The sequence below is a fragment of the Nothobranchius furzeri genome, chromosome 10 (genome assembly GCF_043380555.1).
Source record: "Nothobranchius furzeri strain GRZ-AD chromosome 10, NfurGRZ-RIMD1, whole genome shotgun sequence".
Lineage (NCBI taxonomy): Eukaryota > Metazoa > Chordata > Actinopteri > Cyprinodontiformes > Nothobranchiidae > Nothobranchius > Nothobranchius furzeri.
This window is the reverse complement of record NC_091750.1, coordinates 69257984-69276085: the sequence shown is the minus strand read 5'-3', so window position 1 is coordinate 69276085 and position 18102 is coordinate 69257984. Positions and strand designations below refer to the sequence as shown.

The window sequence follows — 18102 nt, the reverse complement described above, 5'->3', positions numbered from 1 at the left end:
TTCTGGATAGCAGTGTTTCATACTCTGTACTGTTTGAATTCTGCAATGATTCCCAAACGTCACGTTTAACTTTAACTCTCTTTTTAGGACTTTCTGCAGTTTTCTTATTTTTTTTAAATGTAGAAATAAAATATTAGATATGTTGGTATTTATTTTGGTGAAACAGTAATTTGTGGTTGTGAGATCTCTGTTACACAATAATCAACAAGCTGAGATAAAACTTTATTGTTCATTTATGGTAAATAGTCTGTATTTGGTATAGCGCCTTCTAGAGTCCTGGAACCCCCCCAAGGCACTTTACAACACATTCACCCATTCACACCCCGGTGGTGATGAGCTACACTGTAGCCACAGCTGCCCTGGGGCGTCCTGACAGAGGCGAGTCTGCCATACGCAGGCGACGCCGGTCCCTCCGAACAACATTTAAATGAAACATTGTCCTGCTGTAGCCGCAGTCATGAACATTACTAATAAAACCATAAATAAATCCACTAATATCACTTCTCAGGTGCAGCATGACATTTGACCCCAAATTCCCTCCACACACCGACCTGAAAACCCTTCACAAGTGCAGGTCATTTATAACTAGTCATTTGGACAGCAGTCGCTCCCGAGGGAGAGCGGGTCGTTCAGTAATCAGAAGGTTGCGGGTTTAATCCCGGCTGTTTGATATTTTTTCTAAACATTTTGACAGAAGTTACTGAAACTTGAGCAAAAACTAAATGGTCAGAATTTAACAAAAAATTGTGAAGTACAAACCATTTATTCAGAAGTGAAAACATTGGACACTGATGTTTTTCCTTTTCCTTTTTTGTAATAATAAAAACCCAAAACCCTATTTGATCACACAGAAGATAAAAAATACATCAAAACACTTTTGTTTTTGCCTTTTTTTAAACAGTTTCTTACTTCCCTATTTTTACACAAGAGGTCAGTGGTCAAAAGACCGATTAAAATCTATATTAAATCAGCCTTTCTATTGAATATTTAACTTTAATAAACCTGAGCTGAGTTTGTTATTCAGCCTTCCTCTTGGTCTTCCTTCTGCAGCAGCACCTCCGGAAACAGAACCTGCAGGTCTTGTCGAGGAGGAACAGGAGCAGCAGAACCACAGAGAGCAGGAAGCTCAGGACATCCAGGCTGTGATACTGCTACCAGGTGAGCTCGTGGGCCTGGACCCTCAGGTGCTTTGCTCCTTTGTGCCTCATGGTGAACTCGATCCAGAAAACCGCCTCGTCCAGAGGACTCATGGGTCTGTCGTGGTGGATTCTGGACAGTCTCATGGCACTTTCTTTGTAGCTGTGGATAAACAAGTTAACATAAAGAGTTATTCATAATGTATTGTCAGAGATTAACTTTTATCTCACAAACTGGGAATAATGAAAGGCACATTTGTAGTTTTGTACATTTAAGCTAGGTTACTCTTTCGGGCCATACAGTAAAAATTTACCACGAAAACAGGAAATTGAAGGGAAATATTTATTCTGGTAATAAAGTTAATGCTGACTCATCACCAAAAACGAAACAATTTTTTTTTTAAATCTTTAAAACAGACTTGGTGCAGGAATTTAAAAAATCTGACGTTGTGTCATCGATGACGGTGTTGATCGCATCTCTGAGGTCTTCAGATGTCAGTGAGTTTAATTCCACAACAACTGCAGCTCCTTTGGCTTTCATGTGCAGCATGTTGTCTGGCTGGTCAGCAAAAACTGGAATTCCCACCATGGGAACGCCGTGATAGATGGTCTCATAAACCCCGTTTGCACCTCCATGAGTGATAAAAGCTCTAGTTTTAGGGTGACCTGATGACGGGAGAAAAAGTTTACCGTATTTTCCGGACTACAAGCCGCTACTTTTTTTCCCCACGCTTTGAACCACGTGGGTTATAATGAGGTGTGGCTTTACTGAAGGTTTTCCTTCACCTGCCACCAGGGGGCGCTTTAGCAGGAAGTGAAACAGGTGGAAGTCAAAAGTGGAAATCGAAGAAAGTGCTCATTTTAATTTAGCACATTCAAGCAGCCGGCACGACGAAGAATCTTTTTCAAATCCATACCCCCTCATCATGGTAACTACACGTATGAGTTCATATCATGCCGCATTTAAGTTGAAGGCCATCGATTTGGCAGTAAAGGAGGGAAACAGTGCTGCCGCACGTAAGCTTGGCATGAATGAATCCATGGTTCGGTGCTGGAGACGGCAGCAGGAAGAACTCATTCAAGCCATCTTCACCCGGGGATGATGACAGCAACACGGACAGCGACACCGACATCGCCACAGAAATATGTGATGAAGCTCTTCTGAGGCTGTTCAACTCCGACACTGAAGAAGAGGACTTTAATGGTTTCATTGCACAAGAGGAAGATGAATAAACTAATCGATAACTTTTCTGTTTTGTTTCATACTGATCGGTTCAGTTACGTTCAGTTAAACTACGTTTTCAATTCAGTAGAGATCAGCGGCTTTTAGCCCGGTGGGGCTTATATTGAGGTGCGCTCTATAGTCTGGAAATTACGGTAATTAACTTTAGAGAAGAAGATAAAGTATTTTATTTAAGACCTTTATTTGAATAAATACACACTCACCTAAAGGATTATTAGGAACACCACACTAATACGGTGTTTGACCCACTTTCACCTTCAGAACTGCCTTAATTCATTGATCCAACAAGGTGCTGAAAGCATTCTTTAGAAATGTCGGCCATATTGACAGGATAGCATCTTCAAGTTGGGAGATGTGTGGGACGCACATCCAGGGCACGAAGCTCCCGTTCCACCACATCCCAAAGATGCTCTATCGGGTTGAGATCTGGTAACTGTGGAGGCCGTTGTAGTACAGTGAACTCATCGTCATGTTCAAGAAACCAGTTAGAAATGATTGGAGCTTCATGACATGGTGCATTATCCTGCTGGAAGTAGCCATCAGAGGATGGGTACATGGTGGTCATGAAGGGATAGACATGGTCAGAAACAATGCTCAGGTGCCCAGTTGGCACTAAGGGGCCTAAAGTGTGTCGAGTAAACGTCCCCCACACCATGACACCACCACCACCAGCCTGCACAGTGGTAACAAGGCACGATGGATCCATGTTTTCATTCTGTTTATGCCAAATTCTGACTCCATCATTTGAATGTCTCAAATGAAATCGAGACTCCTCAGACCAGGCAACATTTTTCCAGTCTTCAACTGTCCAGTTTTGGTGAGCTGGTGCAAACTGTGGCCTCTTTTTCCTAATTGTAGTGGAGATGAGTGGTACCCGGTGGGGTCTTCTGCTGTTGTAGCCCAACCACCTGAAGGTTGTGCATGTTGTGGCTTCACAGATGCTTTGCTGCATTCCTCGGTGGTAACGAGGGTTAGGCTCTTCTATCAGCTTGAATCAGTCGGCGCATTCTCCTCTGACCTCTAGCATCAGCAAGGCATTTTCGCCCACAGGACTGCCGCATACTGGATGTTTTTCCCTTTTCATACCATTCTTTGTAAATCCTAGAAATGGTTGTGGGTGAAAATCCCAGTAACTGAGCAGATTGTGAAATACTCAGACCGGCCCGCCTGGCACCAACAACCACTTCACGCTCAAAATAGCTTAAATCACCCATGCTTTCGTTCTTTTTAAACACAGAAACAGTTTTGTTTACCTGTTTTGTAGCTACAGTTTCGCCGACGGCTGCCGGCTTCTTCAGGCTGACGCTGATGGTGGCGCGTCACTTCCTTCTCCGTTTATCTGCGGGCAGCAGAGGACGTTGTCGCCCTCTACTGCCCGCTCTCCCCTCTCCGACGATGCAGTCCCATGCGTGGTCCAGCGTGTAAACTCCGTCGTCCCTGTTCATGGTCCCACATCCACGTCTCCTTATCTCTATTGCTGTGATAGAGTGGGAACTCTGGAAGTTATTTGCTGATCTGACAGTATCTTCAAGATAAGGGCTCCGGTCAGAGAGCAGGGCACGGAGAGACAGTTTTACGTATTTAATGACAGTTGAAGTATGGACATCTGTACATTTCTGTGGTTCCGTGTGGTATGTCAGTCATGAACGCACACGAGGCTGTCTGCCATCACCAACAGCTTGGACAAAATGGTAGAAACGGCTTTACAGGAAGTGACTATCTAGAGGAAGTGATGTCACAAACTGGACCACCAAAATAAGAGTGGGGTAACTTTACACATGGATCTTCTAGAACTGCCATAACTATAGCCATAACTATAAGCCTTTCTGACAAAGCCGCCCCCGAATTTAGTTATAAATTCGAAAACTAGAGGAAAGTCTTATCAGGTGTTTAGCCAGAGTCATCTTCATCTTCCCAAGCTGGCAGTCGCACCAGGCGCACAACTGGTCGAAGATAAGTCTGTCCCTTTATCCTCACTTCAGCTGCCCTGACTCGACCGTCTGAGCCTGGACATGTCTTGACAATCCTCTAAAGTTTGGAAGCTGGTCTGTAGTTCAGTCCCTCTACCTCGGAAATTGGTCCCTCTGTCTGCTAGGATTTCAAAGGGTTTGCCACGGTGAACGATGAAGCGACGTAATCCCATAAGAAAAGCATCAGTGTCGATGCTCTCCAGCAGGTCGAGGTGCACACAACTCATTGTCGTGTATTTAAAGATGATCCCCATCGCTTCTCCATGCGTCGACCCACCTTGATATTGTAAGGGCTGAAGCAGTCCACTCCAGTAGACCAGAAAGGTGGCTTGTATAGACGAAGTCTTGCTGGGGGGAGGTCTGCCATTTGTGGGACTACAGGACTAGCACGCCACTTTTGACATTCCACACAGCTGTACTGATGCCGTTTGATAGATTCTCTTCCACGTAGGATCCAGTATCTTCTCCGAATTTCAGCGAATACACGCTCGGGACCCGGATGCAGGAGCTGTTTGTCATATTTCTTGATGAGGAGCCTGGTAACATGATGTTTCGGGTAAAGGATAATTGGATGCATGGTATCTAGATCCAGATCTGCTCTTCGCAGCCTGCCTCCCACTCTTATCAGCCCGACAGCTATATCATACTCAGGAGCAAGCATGATTAGGCGGCTTTGTTTGGAGATGGGCTTCCCCACGGCAAGGAGTTTCACCTCTTCCTGAAAGGTCTCACTTTGGGATTGTCGTAGGAGATGTAGTTCAGCTTCTTGTACATCTGCAGCTGTCATGGTGGGGCTCACCAGGTCTTTGGCCGCCCCGTGAAGGCTCATATGAGTGGCTCTAACGAGGTCATCCCAGTTGTCGATGTTAGTAACATCCACTTCATGAGAAGGACAGGTAGCTGCTGCACAAAACACTGTCTTGCGTAGCTCATCCTCATCTTCTTCCTGAGCTACTTCCATTTGTAGCTCTGGCCAGGTTTCAGTAGGCTGGTGAAGAAATTGTGGACCCTGACTCCACGGGTTGGGCTGACTGAGCTCATGGAGTGTCTTCCCGCAGGTAAGGTAATCTGCTGGATTATCAGAGGTGCTGACATACCGCCAAGTTGACCCTTCGGTAAGTTCTTGAATTTCAGCGACCCTCGTTCCAACTAAAACCTTGTATCGACTTGAGTCTGATTTCAGCCATGTCAACACTGTAGCTGAGTGGGTCCAGAGTGTTATCTGCTGGGGAGAGAATGACAACTCTGTCATTGTGACCTTAGCCAGCTGAGCTCCGGCTAGAGCTGCGCACAATTCAAGGCGTGGCATTGACAGCTGTTTTAGAGGGCAAACACGAGATCTAGCCATTATAAATGCAACGTGAACATTGCCCTGGTTATAGAGAGTTTGAATATACTCGACTGCTCCGTAAGCTCTTTCGGAGGCATCGCAGAAGATGTGCGCTTGTCTGTTAGGCACTTCAGGGGCCAAGGTTGCTGGAACATAGCATCTTGGGATTTCCACTTGTGGGAGGTAGACCAGCTCGCTCTCCCATTGTGTCCATATTTCCAGTAGAGCCTTGGGTTGAATCTGCTCATCCCAGTCGACTCCCACTTTCCACAGGTCCTGGATGAGGATCTTGGCTTGAGTGGTGAATGGGATAAGATAGCCCAGTGGGTCATACTGCGTGGCCATCACCTTGTAGACCTTTCTTGCCTTTCCATTATGGTGGACAACATGGTGAGGCAGATACCAAGACTCCTGGGAGCTGTCTACTGTAGCTGAAGGAAGAGGTTTGGCATAACCTAACTGTTCAAGTTTATGGATTTCTTGACAGTAGGTATCTGCCAGAGCTGGACCTTTAGCCAGACGGCGTTCAGTACTACGTAGCTGTGGGAGCAATGTGTTCTTTGATGCCCAGAGGAGGGGACTATCCTTGCGCCTGAGAAGTGGAGTAGCATATCTAGTCACTCCATTCACTTCCACTTTAGTGGTGCGTTGCTCTAACAGGTCTACAGCCTGTTGATCCTCTTTAGAACGTGTGGCAGTCTTTATGTTCACATATGGCGAGGTGTCAACTTCCCAAAGACGTTCTACATGGCGCTGGAGCTCTGAGTTGGGAGACATGGTGAAGTAGCAGTGTGGGTGGTCAGCAGAAACAGGACTGAAGTTGGCTGGGCCTTGTAATGTCCAACCAAGAGGAGTGCACACTGCTAGGGGGCTCCCAGGTGGGCCAGCTATTACTGGTTGCTTAGGGATGAGTAGATGAGGGAAATCAGACCCAATAAGAAGTAAAGGCTGCACTCTGTCCACAAGTGGAAGTGGAAGTCCTCCCAGATGGGAGTACTTTCGCATGAGTGACTTTACAGGGTAGCTGTGCTCTGAGAGACTTAGTTCATCAGCAGTGAAGGCATGGTGAATGCTGTACTTTACTTTGGGAGTGTGGACTGGGGATATTTCAAATGAAACTGTTGCTCCCTGAAGGTGAATCACCTCATGGCGGACAGTGCGCAGGGGAAGGTTTTCAGGCTTTTTAGTCAGATGGAGGCGTCGCACTGCTGATGGGAGGATAAGAGTCCTCTCGGACCCGTCATCGAGGATAGCAAAGCCTTCCAGGGAATACTCAGCATTGTGTAGACATACTTTGACCAACTTGAGCATGACTTTATTTGGGCGGTTTGGACGGTTGATGTAGACCGTCTTGGAAGCAGCGTTGACCATTAACACCTTCTTCGGTTCTTGAGGGCACACATCATGGAGCACAGTAAGATGTTGTTGCTTACATAATTTACAGGGCTTCTTTAGAGTGCAATCCTCAGGTGCATGATTCCTGCCGCAGCGCCAGCAGCTTCTGTGTTTGATCCATGTGGCAATTTCAGCTGCTGAAAGAGCTTTGAATTTAGGACACAGGCTCAGGTAATGTCCTCTGTTGTCACAATAAGGGCAGTAAGGTTTAGGACCTGATTTAGGCTTAGGTGATCTTATATGGCCAGCTGGATCTGGAGGTGTGGCTTTATCCTGGCTCTCTGTGTTGTAGTACACGCGTGATGAAGGACCCTGAGGTTTCTTCTGATTCCTCGGCTTTGGTTGATCTTGACACATGTAGGCTGCTCTAGCGGCGATTCGCTTGGCTTGTGATTTCAACTGGAGCCATGTGGAGAAATCTGACAGGGTATAAGTCTTATTAGTGCCAGTTGTCAGAATGCCGCGGTTCAAGCTATACTCAACAAAGCTGTCTCTGTAGTTAGCGGGCAATTTGTTAAGTAGCCTATCAACATGAGAGCCACATTTAAGTTCGTAGCCATTTTCACCCTCTAGCGATCGGAGCATGCCTACTAAAGCTTGTACTGAGAGGGCAAAATTGTCAAATCCATCTGGATCACCAAACCTAACTGGAGGTAAGTTTAGGATGGCTCCTAGCTCACTTTGCACAAGCTGGCGGGGTTGCCCGTATTTATCTTGAAGTGCCTGTAGGGCCGATGTGTATGGTTTCGGGTCATACATAAAGGCTTGTGCTAGCTTGTGAGCACTAGGCAGCTTCAAATGCTGCAACAACACTTGATATTTAAATGGTTCGGTGAGGTGAGCATGTGAGCTTAGCAGGTTATCTAGAGCCATTTTGAGCAGTGCAAAGTCTGCCTCTCTTCCAGATGTGAAGTAGGGTAAAGCAGGCTTAGGAAGTCCATATGAAGTAGCTATTAATAGCTCCATTAGGTCTGTACTAGGTGCAGCGATTGAGCCTGGAGGAGGAGCTGTCTCTTGTGGCAAAGGTGGTATGCTGGGAGGAGAGTGATGCTGCAGGGCTGCATCAGGTTGTACTGACTGTTGTTGTGAATAAGACCAGGGTACATGCTGATGTGGAGCCTGGTTATAGACTGCTGGTAGCGTGTTTAGGGGAGCAGTGGACTGCACTGTTAAGGCTGGTGGTCCAGCACGAGGTAATATAGCACCAACTGATAGTGTCGTACCAGGCTGAGGGATGGTATGTGCTGTGGTGGGCGGAGCTATCGTGGAGTATGTGAATTGTGGCTGGGTCGGCAGGTTTACCATGGCAGGAGGTTGCGGTTGAAGGACAGGTGAAGCTCTAGTTGTTAATTGGCTTGTTGAGACAGGAGGATTAGGCACTGCTGCTGTAAAGGCTGGTGGAGGGCCAATAACTGTAGGAGCAGAGTGTGCAGGTCCATGTGCACCTTGTGAGGGTGGTGGTACTCCCATGACGTCAGCTGGGGACCCTTTGTTGGATTCATCTCCACTTTGCGGTCTTGAGGCAACAGAGCTGCTCGTTTCCTCCTTCAGGAGGGATGTAATGAGAGTCGCTTTCTCTAACTCTATTTCCTTTTCCTTTAGTTTACGTTGCAGCATTAGCCGTCTGGTAATAGCCTCCTTTGCCTTTAATGCTATTTCTGCCTCTTCATCAAGCTTACGCCTCTGTATTTCTTGTTCTCTTAGGAGTTCCTCTCTTCTTCTGAGGGCTTCCCGAGCTTGCTGGTCCAGATGCTGGTACTGTTCATCCATCAGACTTTCCTCCATTATCTGTCTTTGCACCTCTGCCAACTCCATGCGCTTTATTCTCTCCTCCAACATGGCTGTCTGTATGTCAGATAACCCATCGATGATTGACCTCCTTTTTGACGAACTGGCGCTGCCCTGGGTCTTAGCTTTACTGCGCTGAGAGACAGGTTGGCTTTGATCTGATGATGCTCTCCTACTAGGTAGGCTAGGTATGGCTCCAGTGATGGCAGCTGTCATCATTGCAGGTTGATCTGGAGGATGAGCTTCATGCCCAGCTGGAGCTTGGGTTGATGGATGATGGAGAAGTTGAGGTTGATATCCAACTTCATAGTCCTCCAAATACGTTGGTAGTTGTCTCTCCCGCTGGGATCTAGAACGCACTGCTGGGTCTGCAGATGGTTGTCCTAGCTCCTCCATAATATCTCTAGATGACTGTGGATCCGGCTCGAAGGACCATGTGATAGAGTGGGAACTCTGGAAGTTATTTGCTGATCTGACAGTATCTTCAAGATAAGGGCTCCGGTCAGAGAGCAGGGCACGGAGAGACAGTTTTACGTATTTAATGACAGTTGAAGTATGGACATCTGTACATTTCTGTGGTTCCGTGTGGTATGTCAGTCATGAACGCACACGAGGCTGTCTGCCATCACCAACAGCTTGGACAAAATGGTAGAAGCGGCTTTACAGGAAGTGACTATCTAGAGGAAGTGATGTCACAAACTGGACCACCAAAATAAGAGTGGGGTAACTTTACACATGGATCTTCTAGAACTGCCATAACTATAGTCATAACTATAAGCCTTTCTGACAATTGCTTCCTTGATCCATCTTTTGTATTTTTGTTGTTCGGTGGTTATGATCCGTGTGTTGTCCCAGTCCATTATATGGTTTTCTCTTAAGCAATGATCTGTTATGGCTGACTTTTTTATTGTACTTTCTGCTTCTTCTTTTGCTGCTCTTGTGTGTTTACGATTTGCCTCTTTCTCGCACTCCTTTCTATGTTCTATTGTCCGTGTATTGAGTTGGCGTCCGGTTTCTCCTATGTATGTTTTATTGCATATTTTGCATGGGATTTAGTAGATGACTCCACATTTTTGTCCAGCTGATATTTTGTCTTTTGGGTGTACTAGTCTGTTTCTAACTGTTGTGTATGGTTTTGTTGGTGTGTTTATGTTGTGTTTTTTCATTGTTGCTCTTATTTTTTCCGTTATGCCTCTGATGTATGGTAGGGTTATCACTGGTTTTGGTTCTTGTCTTTCTGGGTTTCTGGTTCTTTTTTTGGGTTGTTCTTTGCTTTCTGTTTTTGTTTGTTGTTTTCCTTTGTTTATCGGGTATCTGCAGGTCTTTAAAGCGTGTTGTATGTGTTTGTCTTCTTGTTTACGGTCTCTCTCTTCTGTTATTATGTTTGCTCGGTGATATAATGTTCTGATTACTGACATTTTGTGTATGGTAGGGTGTTCTGATGTCCATAATAGATATTGGTCTGTGTGTGTTGGTTTCCTGTATGTGTTTATGTTTAGGGTTTAGGGCAGTAGAGGGCGACAACGTCCTCTGCTGCCCGCAGATAAACGGAGAAGGAAGTGACGCGCCACCATCAGCGTCAGCCTGAAGAAGCCGGCAGCCGTCGGCGAAACTGTAGCTACAAACAGGTAAACAAAACTGTTTCTGTGTTTAAAAAGAACGAAAGCATGGATTTAGAAAGACACAGCAAGAACACACCTAAGAAGCTTAAATCACCTTTCTTTCTTGTTCTGACCTTCAGTTTGGAGTTCAGGAGATGGTCTTGACCAGGACCACATCCCTAAAAGCATTGAAGCAACTGCCTTGTGATTGGTTGATTAGATAATTGCATTAAGGAGAAGTTGAACAGGTGTTCCTAATAATCCTTTAGGTGAGTGTATAAAAATCTCATTTACTGATCTGTAGATCCTCCACTAGGGTGCAATATGCATGTGCAGCACAGGTTGGTGTTGAGTTACAGTGGCATAATTTGATAAGTACAACTCCACAGCAATGACACACACACACACACACACACACACACACACACACACACACACACACACACACACACACAGAGAGAGTCATTTACAATTTTATCAACATGTGTGTTTTAAACAGGAAAAACATTACTGTGTTTTGATGTAACAATAAATTTATAAATTATTTTAATAAAAAATAAACGCACCAGGACTTTATTTCCTGACATTTTTGTTACATTGTTATGTCAGTGGAGTAAGAGTGGTGCTGTATCCGTCCATCTCAAACCACCTGCAGGTGCTGTAAACTCCACTTTTCTCCTACAAGGGGCGCTGTAACACCAACACAACAGCTGTAAGAAGCAGGGGTGCCTCATTTTAGTCACAAATTTGTAGGAATAAAATCTGAATTTTCTGCCATTTTACTCTTTATCATCAGTTCTGTGTTACCTTGCATAATAATCACTGGATTTTCTAGTTTTATACATTTCTCACCACATAAAAAAGAAAATGTTGGTTGTCCTGAGTAACCGGATCAATCACCATGTGCCTTTATTTTTCTTAGAAACAAACTAAAATCAGGGCATCAGACGTTTGTTCTTTAACAGCAAGACAACACACTTTGTTTTGTAGAGATGCAGGATTGTTTATGGTTGTGTAATTACGCTCCTTGCCTTGTCTCTGTCCTACGTTTGCCTTTCTGACTGAATGAACGACTTCCTTTTCCTCTGAAACTTAAAGTATTGGACAAACATTGATGTATATGTGGCAAGGTGGAGCAGCGAGGGCCAGGGCGGGATTCGATCCCCAGACTCCTGGGTGAAAGTCATACACTCTAACCAGTCAGCCAAAGGTCCATCCCATTGGCCAAGACGCCAGGGCGCATGATCAATCGGGACACTGTGACAGGATGCTCACACTGTCACATATAGTATATGGGTGGAGACGTATTTCATCACATATTTATGAAGTTCTTTGCACAAAATCACGGTCACAAAAATACATTTCAGCAGTCTTATTCTCGACATTTTCATTACCTTCCAGACTGAGTCCTCCTGCACACTGGAAGCAAAAGCAGTGCAGAACGGCACCGCTGCAAATATACTCCATTATATTCAAACCAGCCATGGCGCAACAATTTTCAGAGGCGTGATGCCGCGCTGCTAAAGATAAGATTGGGTTCTATTTTTCCCGTTTATTCCAAACAACATCTACTGACAGATTTTGTGACATTTCTGACAACGCTTGAGTACTTTCTGTAGAACTTTGACATTCCCTGAAGATTAGAAAAAAAAACCATCCTGCAGACCCAACCTTCGAGATGCTAGGAAAGCATGCAGCCTGATATGTCAATCAGGGATTCATCAGGATAGCCCTGATGTTCTGAGCTCGTTTAGAGAAATGCCCCCCTGGATTGAGAACCATTGTGTGACATCAACCGACCAAATCATAATCCTTTCTTGGTTGGTCACCCAGATATTAAACTAATTGTTTTATAAGCAAAATAAATTTAAGATGCAGAGAGACATATTAAAGAGCAAGTCACCCCCAACCAGTCGTTCTCCGCTCCCACTTCCTGTTAGAAAAATGCAACAAATGCTGTTGCCTGGCAGATTGAGGGCAGAGCTGCTAACAAATACACAGACTCACAACGACATGATTCTGACATGGTTTTGGAGACGAGTTTAACCCAAGACATGTAGAATTCACCACTCACGAGTCAATTAGAAAAATTAAAGAATTTAATTTTTAAAAAATCGGGAACCGAGGGCACACTGGATAAGGTCGAATGGGGATTGCAACGGAACCGCAGCGTCTGAGGAGGGGAGAGCAGAGGAACAGGTGAATCCAGGGAGGTAAGTCTGAACTAGGAAGGTGCAGAGTTAAGACTTACTGGAAGCTGGGGGCTGAGGAATTGGGGAGGGTAGGTGGAGTGCCGGTGTCGGTACAGGATCTGCTCGGGTGCAAGATCGGCTCGGGGTCCTTCGACTGCCGATAATGTCAAAGTACGGCAAACCCACTCGGACAAAATACACTACACATCTTTATACTGTTGGAAAGAATTTAGCAGATTCGTTATTAAAATAATGTTTCTCACGACGTAAGTTTGTGTTTATAATGGTATTTGTAAAATAAAACACTATATTGTATTCATAATGTTGAACTCCTCTTTGAGCACATCCCTTGAAGGATCATAGGTATTAGCAACACCTGTGAAATTGTGTTTGCAGGAAAGAAGTGTATCCCGTTTATTGAAGTATTTTGTGTTTAGAGTTTTTGACGTCTTGTCCATGCGTAGTTCAGGTACGCTCATAGTTGCTAGCCAAAACTCTGGAGTTAAAAGTTTTCTGGCTTTACTAAAATACCTGTCTGTACTTATTTGATTGATGGTAGTTTTACTTTCTGTTAGACTCCAAATGTAATCATTTGGCACTTTTCTAATTCATAATTTGTAACAATGTAATCGGTGATATTAGCATTAGCATTACTATGGGTTTTTCCATGTATATTAGCATTGCGCTAACCACTCGCTGCCAAATTGCAGCCTTTGCAATTAGAAAATCTCCTTTTGTCACATTGCAATTTAATTGCACATGCAATTAATCATTCAGCCCTAATATACATGCAGCTCTATGCTAAAAGTGTATTTTCAAAGAGGTAATGATGGATTTCTTTGTAAAAGTTGTCCATCTTTCCAACAGAAAAATTTTCCTGGACCAACGTAACGTGATAACAACGTAACGTGATTACGTAATTTCCGTAAGGTTCATGTTCAGCCAATCACCTACTTTGACGTCATCGGCAGTCGAAGTACCCCGAGCCGATCTTGCACCTGAGCACATCTTGTACCGACACCGGGGTGAATCCAAGAGGGGGTGTCCAGGAGAGCGGGCGCGAGGAGAGCGGGCCGGCAGGGAGGAGAGGAGAACGGTGAATGCTGCATCCAGGAGATTTATGGGGCACAGGTAAGTAATCCAGCGGGATCATGGAGATGCCCAAGTAGTCAATCAGAGGAGCCACAGGAAAACCAGAGAAGCTCCAGAAGCTTCAGAAGTCCAAGGAGATCCTGAGGAGTCAAGGTAAGGCCCACAAAATTATCCAAAAATCCTGGGAACCGGTAAGCACAAGTATATCTACAAGGGTTCTAAAATCCGAAAATAAATAGAGTTAACCTGGAGACACAAAGGGCTGGAACTACCAAGTTGTAGTTAATCATCCGGCATTGAGATGTGTTCTCCTCCTCCTCTTATAACTGGACCCGCTGATTGTTAATGAGCTGCAGCTGGAGCCTCCCTCTCCTGAAACACAGCAGCTCAAAGATGGAACAAAAATGAGAGGAGCACTCACCCCGGCACATGACAATTTCTGCTGCGGCCTCTGTGACATCATAGAGTTCTGAGCATTCTGCCTAAGCAACACATTCTCACACCCGAAGCGGCCGAAACTGACGACGGGTGACCAAGCGTTTGTTTCCGACGCGCTGGGAGGCGACGCGCTGTGTCAGAGCATCGCTTTCCGACGCCCGTGGTAAAACGGACATTTCAAAGACATCTAACCTCTAACCTCTAGCGATTTAACCTTCCCCTCGCCTCCATCCTAACCTTAACCCTGTGTCTCTTTCAAAATTTCCTGTTGTAGCGTCATGAATGGCCTCTAATTTGTGACAAAGGTCGCATTTTCCCAGCAGGGTCAAGCTGGGTCGTTCTGTAGCTTTGCCCCACAGATTAACCACGCCAGGAGCCGTGATGTCTGCTGAAACCATCTTTATCTGCTGCTGTTCCGTCCCAAGATGAAGGACACTTCAAGTTTCACAATAATAATATTAAATAATAATTTTAATAAACTCTTCACTTTATTACTGTTATTACAACCATCATAAATAATCTCTTGATTCAGTATACATGTATTTTAATAACTGAAATGACTTGTTTGCTTTGGGTATAATAATAGTTATGGTTGATAATCCGTAATGTGTGGTCATTAAACCAGAAGGTCATCGTGCACGTTAACCAGCCACATTCGGAAGGGATCCAGGGTAAAGGGTAAAACCATCACGTCTTTACTCATGACCAAGCTTTCTGATGCTGAGAGTGGGCGTGTTCTGAGGGTTTTGTTAAAACAGAATTCCAACAGCAAAAGTTCAGTTCTTGAACCATACAAGGAGATGAGGGACGGCCGCCCGAATCTCTACTAAGCATTCTGTCACGCTGATAGGATCGCTCTGAATAAATGCAACTGTAACCAGCTGACGCAAAACTCCTTCAGAGTTAAGCCAGACACTCGATACCGTGTACCCGCGACATCTCTGGACCAGAGGATCGGTTCTACTCGAGTCTTCTCTACCGGACCGAGTACCCCTGAGGCTGACAACATCCTCCTTGACCTCCGGATCCACACAGAGGGTCGTCTTGCTGGGTGAGGTAGCACACAGATGGTGTTTGATGCTGTTCTTCCTAAGAAACGACTCAGTTAGCTGCAAAACAACTTTCCACCCAGAAATGCTTCTCTCGCTGAAAGAAACCTTCTGAGATTCATTCACGCATCAAAAAAACTCGCATTTTCATTTTAGCATCCATTCAGTCACAGGTTTGCTTTTTAAAACAAGTTTTAATATCAAATTGTCTGTTCAAAAATGGTCATTTCTAAATTGTCATTTTTTTAAGTGTTAGTAATAAATTCTTAACTTTAAAAACCTGACTCTTCTTTGAAATAAAACACAGAATGGTGCATATTTTTGGTTAGTAAAAAGCAAAGATTCCTTTAAACTTCTGATTAAATAAATAAACTTTTGCTATTAAATTTAATTATCTTAAATTAAACATTAATCTTTGGATTAAAAATAGACCAAGCTCGTTGGCATATGAACTTCTATCGAATATATAATATCCTAGATATTTATATATAATAGATGCTTCATTGTTAACTTGTCTGGATCTTTTCTAAGAATCTAACAAAGCTGATAACAGTGTTGATTCTAGTATGTAGTTAAACACGCTACACCATTAACTGTGTTTGAGAAGAACGATAGAACAAGAAACACAGTTTTGCATGCTCAAGTGGGTTAAAGTTAGGATGGAGGTGAGGGGAAGGTTAAACAGCTCGAGGTTAAAGGTTAAATGTTGGTGAAATGTCCGTTTTACCTCGTGAGTTGGGAGACGACACTCTGGCGCAGCGCGCCGCCTCTAAACACGTTGGAAACAAACGCTTGGTCACCGTTCGTCAGTTTCAGCCACTTCAGGTGTGAGAATGTGTTGGCCTAAGATATCTAATTACTTACATTTTTATTTCATGTTCAACATTTTAGTTTCACACGTCCAGCTGTCAAAGCCTGGCTCTACATGTCTGCTCCCCACTGCTCAGTTCTGTTCAGGTTATTTATAAAGCGCCAATCCACAACAAGGGTCGTCTCAGAGCACTTTACAGAGCCAGCGTTCCAGTTCAATTCAATTCAAATTCAAAAATACTTTATTAATCCCAGAGGGAAATCGATTGCTGTAGTAGCTCAGAATAATAATAATAATAATCAAGTCATCAAAGAGTTGTTGTATATTACAATGGCTGTTGGCAGGAAGGATCTCCAGTAGTGGTCAGTGTTGCAGCGAAACTGAAGAAGCCTCTGAATGAAGACACTCTTGTGTTGTCGGACAGTCTTGTGAAGAGAATGCTCAGGGTTGTCCATCATTTTCTTGATTCTCTGGAGAATCCTTCTTTGCATTATCTCCTCCAGTGGTTCCACAGTCATCCCCAGAACAGAACCAGCCTTTTTTATTAGGCTGTTGAGCCTTTTCAGCAGTGGCGGCTGGTGAAAAATATTTTTGGTGGGGCTGTGCTATTTTTTTTTTTAAAAACAAACTTGTGCTTTCTGAGCTTTGTGCACAACTTCACTATTTCCTGAATTAAGCACAGCTCTTTTATTTCATGTCTTACATCATTGGACAAACTGATTAATCCAGGTGTGTCTGACTATTGGCACGCTGCCTTGCGGACCAAGGTTGAAAAATACTGCATTAAATTGCACATAAAATAACATGACCATAAATGGTAAATAGGCAATGCAAGAGGCAAGTAACAAAACCATTTTGTTTAATTTCAACATTTGAGTGAACACGAAAAATTATGAGCAGGTCACTGTTACAGTAATGGTAGTAAACACTACTTAGACAAAATGCCAGAAATTTACACTGTTAGGACTTATGGAAAGTGGAAACACTTTCATAGGAAATAATGTCATCAGTATCCTCTTACAAATGTCATATTTCCCACTTTTTGGGACAAATCAGAAATGTTTTATTGTCCCAAAAGCTGGGAAATTTGTTTGCTGCAGCAGAAGTGTAACAAGTAAAATGGAATCAGACTGATGTATGTACAAATTTACTTGAAATACACATTTACATGATTAAATATGTATAATAGGTATGTGTGTTGAAATGAGTTTTTACAGTTATTGCACATTAAACAATGTACATGTTATTAAACAAATGTCCCGGTTTGTGGGACAACCAAGGATTTCTGATTCTGATTGTCTTGTTTACAGAAATGTAATGTACAGCTTACCTCTGCACCCAGCTGCTGTTCTCCCTGTCCAAACGTCCTCCGTTTCTTTGTTGGCTGCTGCACTGATGCGCTGCATTCCTCAGTCAGAGAATGAATGGGGTCCCCAATGAGACACAAGTTCCACATCCACCTTCTGTGGATCCCAGCCGTTTTGAATAACAAACACAGAAAGCAAAATAACGCATTAGCGTGATTGCATCCAGCTAGCCACTGCTTCCTGGTGTACCAATTTTGGGAGAAGCGTCGTGTGTACAGTTTACCCTTCTCCTTGTCCTGCTGGCTTATCTTTACGTCGGGCTGATCTGGTCCAAGCTCTTTGACATTAAATTTTTCCACCATAGTTCTCCTCTCGAACGGATACTGGAGAAGAGACCGAACTGAATTCAGTGGCTGCTGAGATCCGGTCTCCATGCTGCTGGTTGTAGGCGCACTGGCGTCCATGTCTACGTCTGCGTCACGACCGTCACGAGTCACGACCAAAAACGTGCTGGAGTCGAGACTCTCCCAGTTCTACCGAACACCAACGAAAGCCTTGGCGGTAGCTCTATCGCCCATCATGCTTCTGAAACAACGTTGACGCTGATTTGATACATTCCCATTCCTACCCTTTGATTTTCTTGTCAGCAATTGGACAACTGGTCCCGTCTTGTTTGGGCGATTGAAAAACAGTACACAGCCTCCACCCCTCGGCAGAGACCGGCAGAGATTGGCAGAGACCAATATAGAT

At 44.3% G+C, this 18102-nt stretch overlaps 1 protein-coding gene and 1 long non-coding RNA gene across 2 annotated transcripts; both read right to left on the bottom strand.

Moving 5' to 3' along the window:
• Positions 1-3: 3 nt before the first annotated feature.
• On the bottom strand, positions 4-18025 carry LOC139072291 (uncharacterized). Its single transcript, XM_070555943.1, has 2 exons — positions 17376-18025; positions 4-1299 (listed from the first exon to the last, which is right to left on the bottom strand). The coding sequence occupies exons 1-2, from the start codon at positions 17814-17816 to the stop codon at positions 1021-1023; spliced, it is 720 nt and encodes a 239-aa protein (XP_070412044.1). The 5' UTR covers positions 17817-18025; the 3' UTR covers positions 4-1020.
• Positions 11588-15511, bottom strand: LOC139072298 (uncharacterized). Its single transcript, XR_011521841.1, has 3 exons — positions 13994-15511; positions 12715-13887; positions 11588-12636 (listed from the first exon to the last, which is right to left on the bottom strand). It is a non-coding gene; the product is annotated as an uncharacterized lncRNA (long non-coding RNA).
• Positions 18026-18102: the final 77 nt, after the last annotated feature.

Coding starts and splice junctions, on each gene's coding strand:
- LOC139072291 (XM_070555943.1), bottom strand. CDS start 17,816: ATGGACGCCAGTGCGCCTACAACCAGCAGCATGGAGACCGGATCTCAG. Junction 1,300..17,375: donor AACAGCAGCTGGGTGCAGAG/GTAAGCTGTACA, acceptor GTTTATCCACAG/CTACAAAGAAAGTGCCATGA.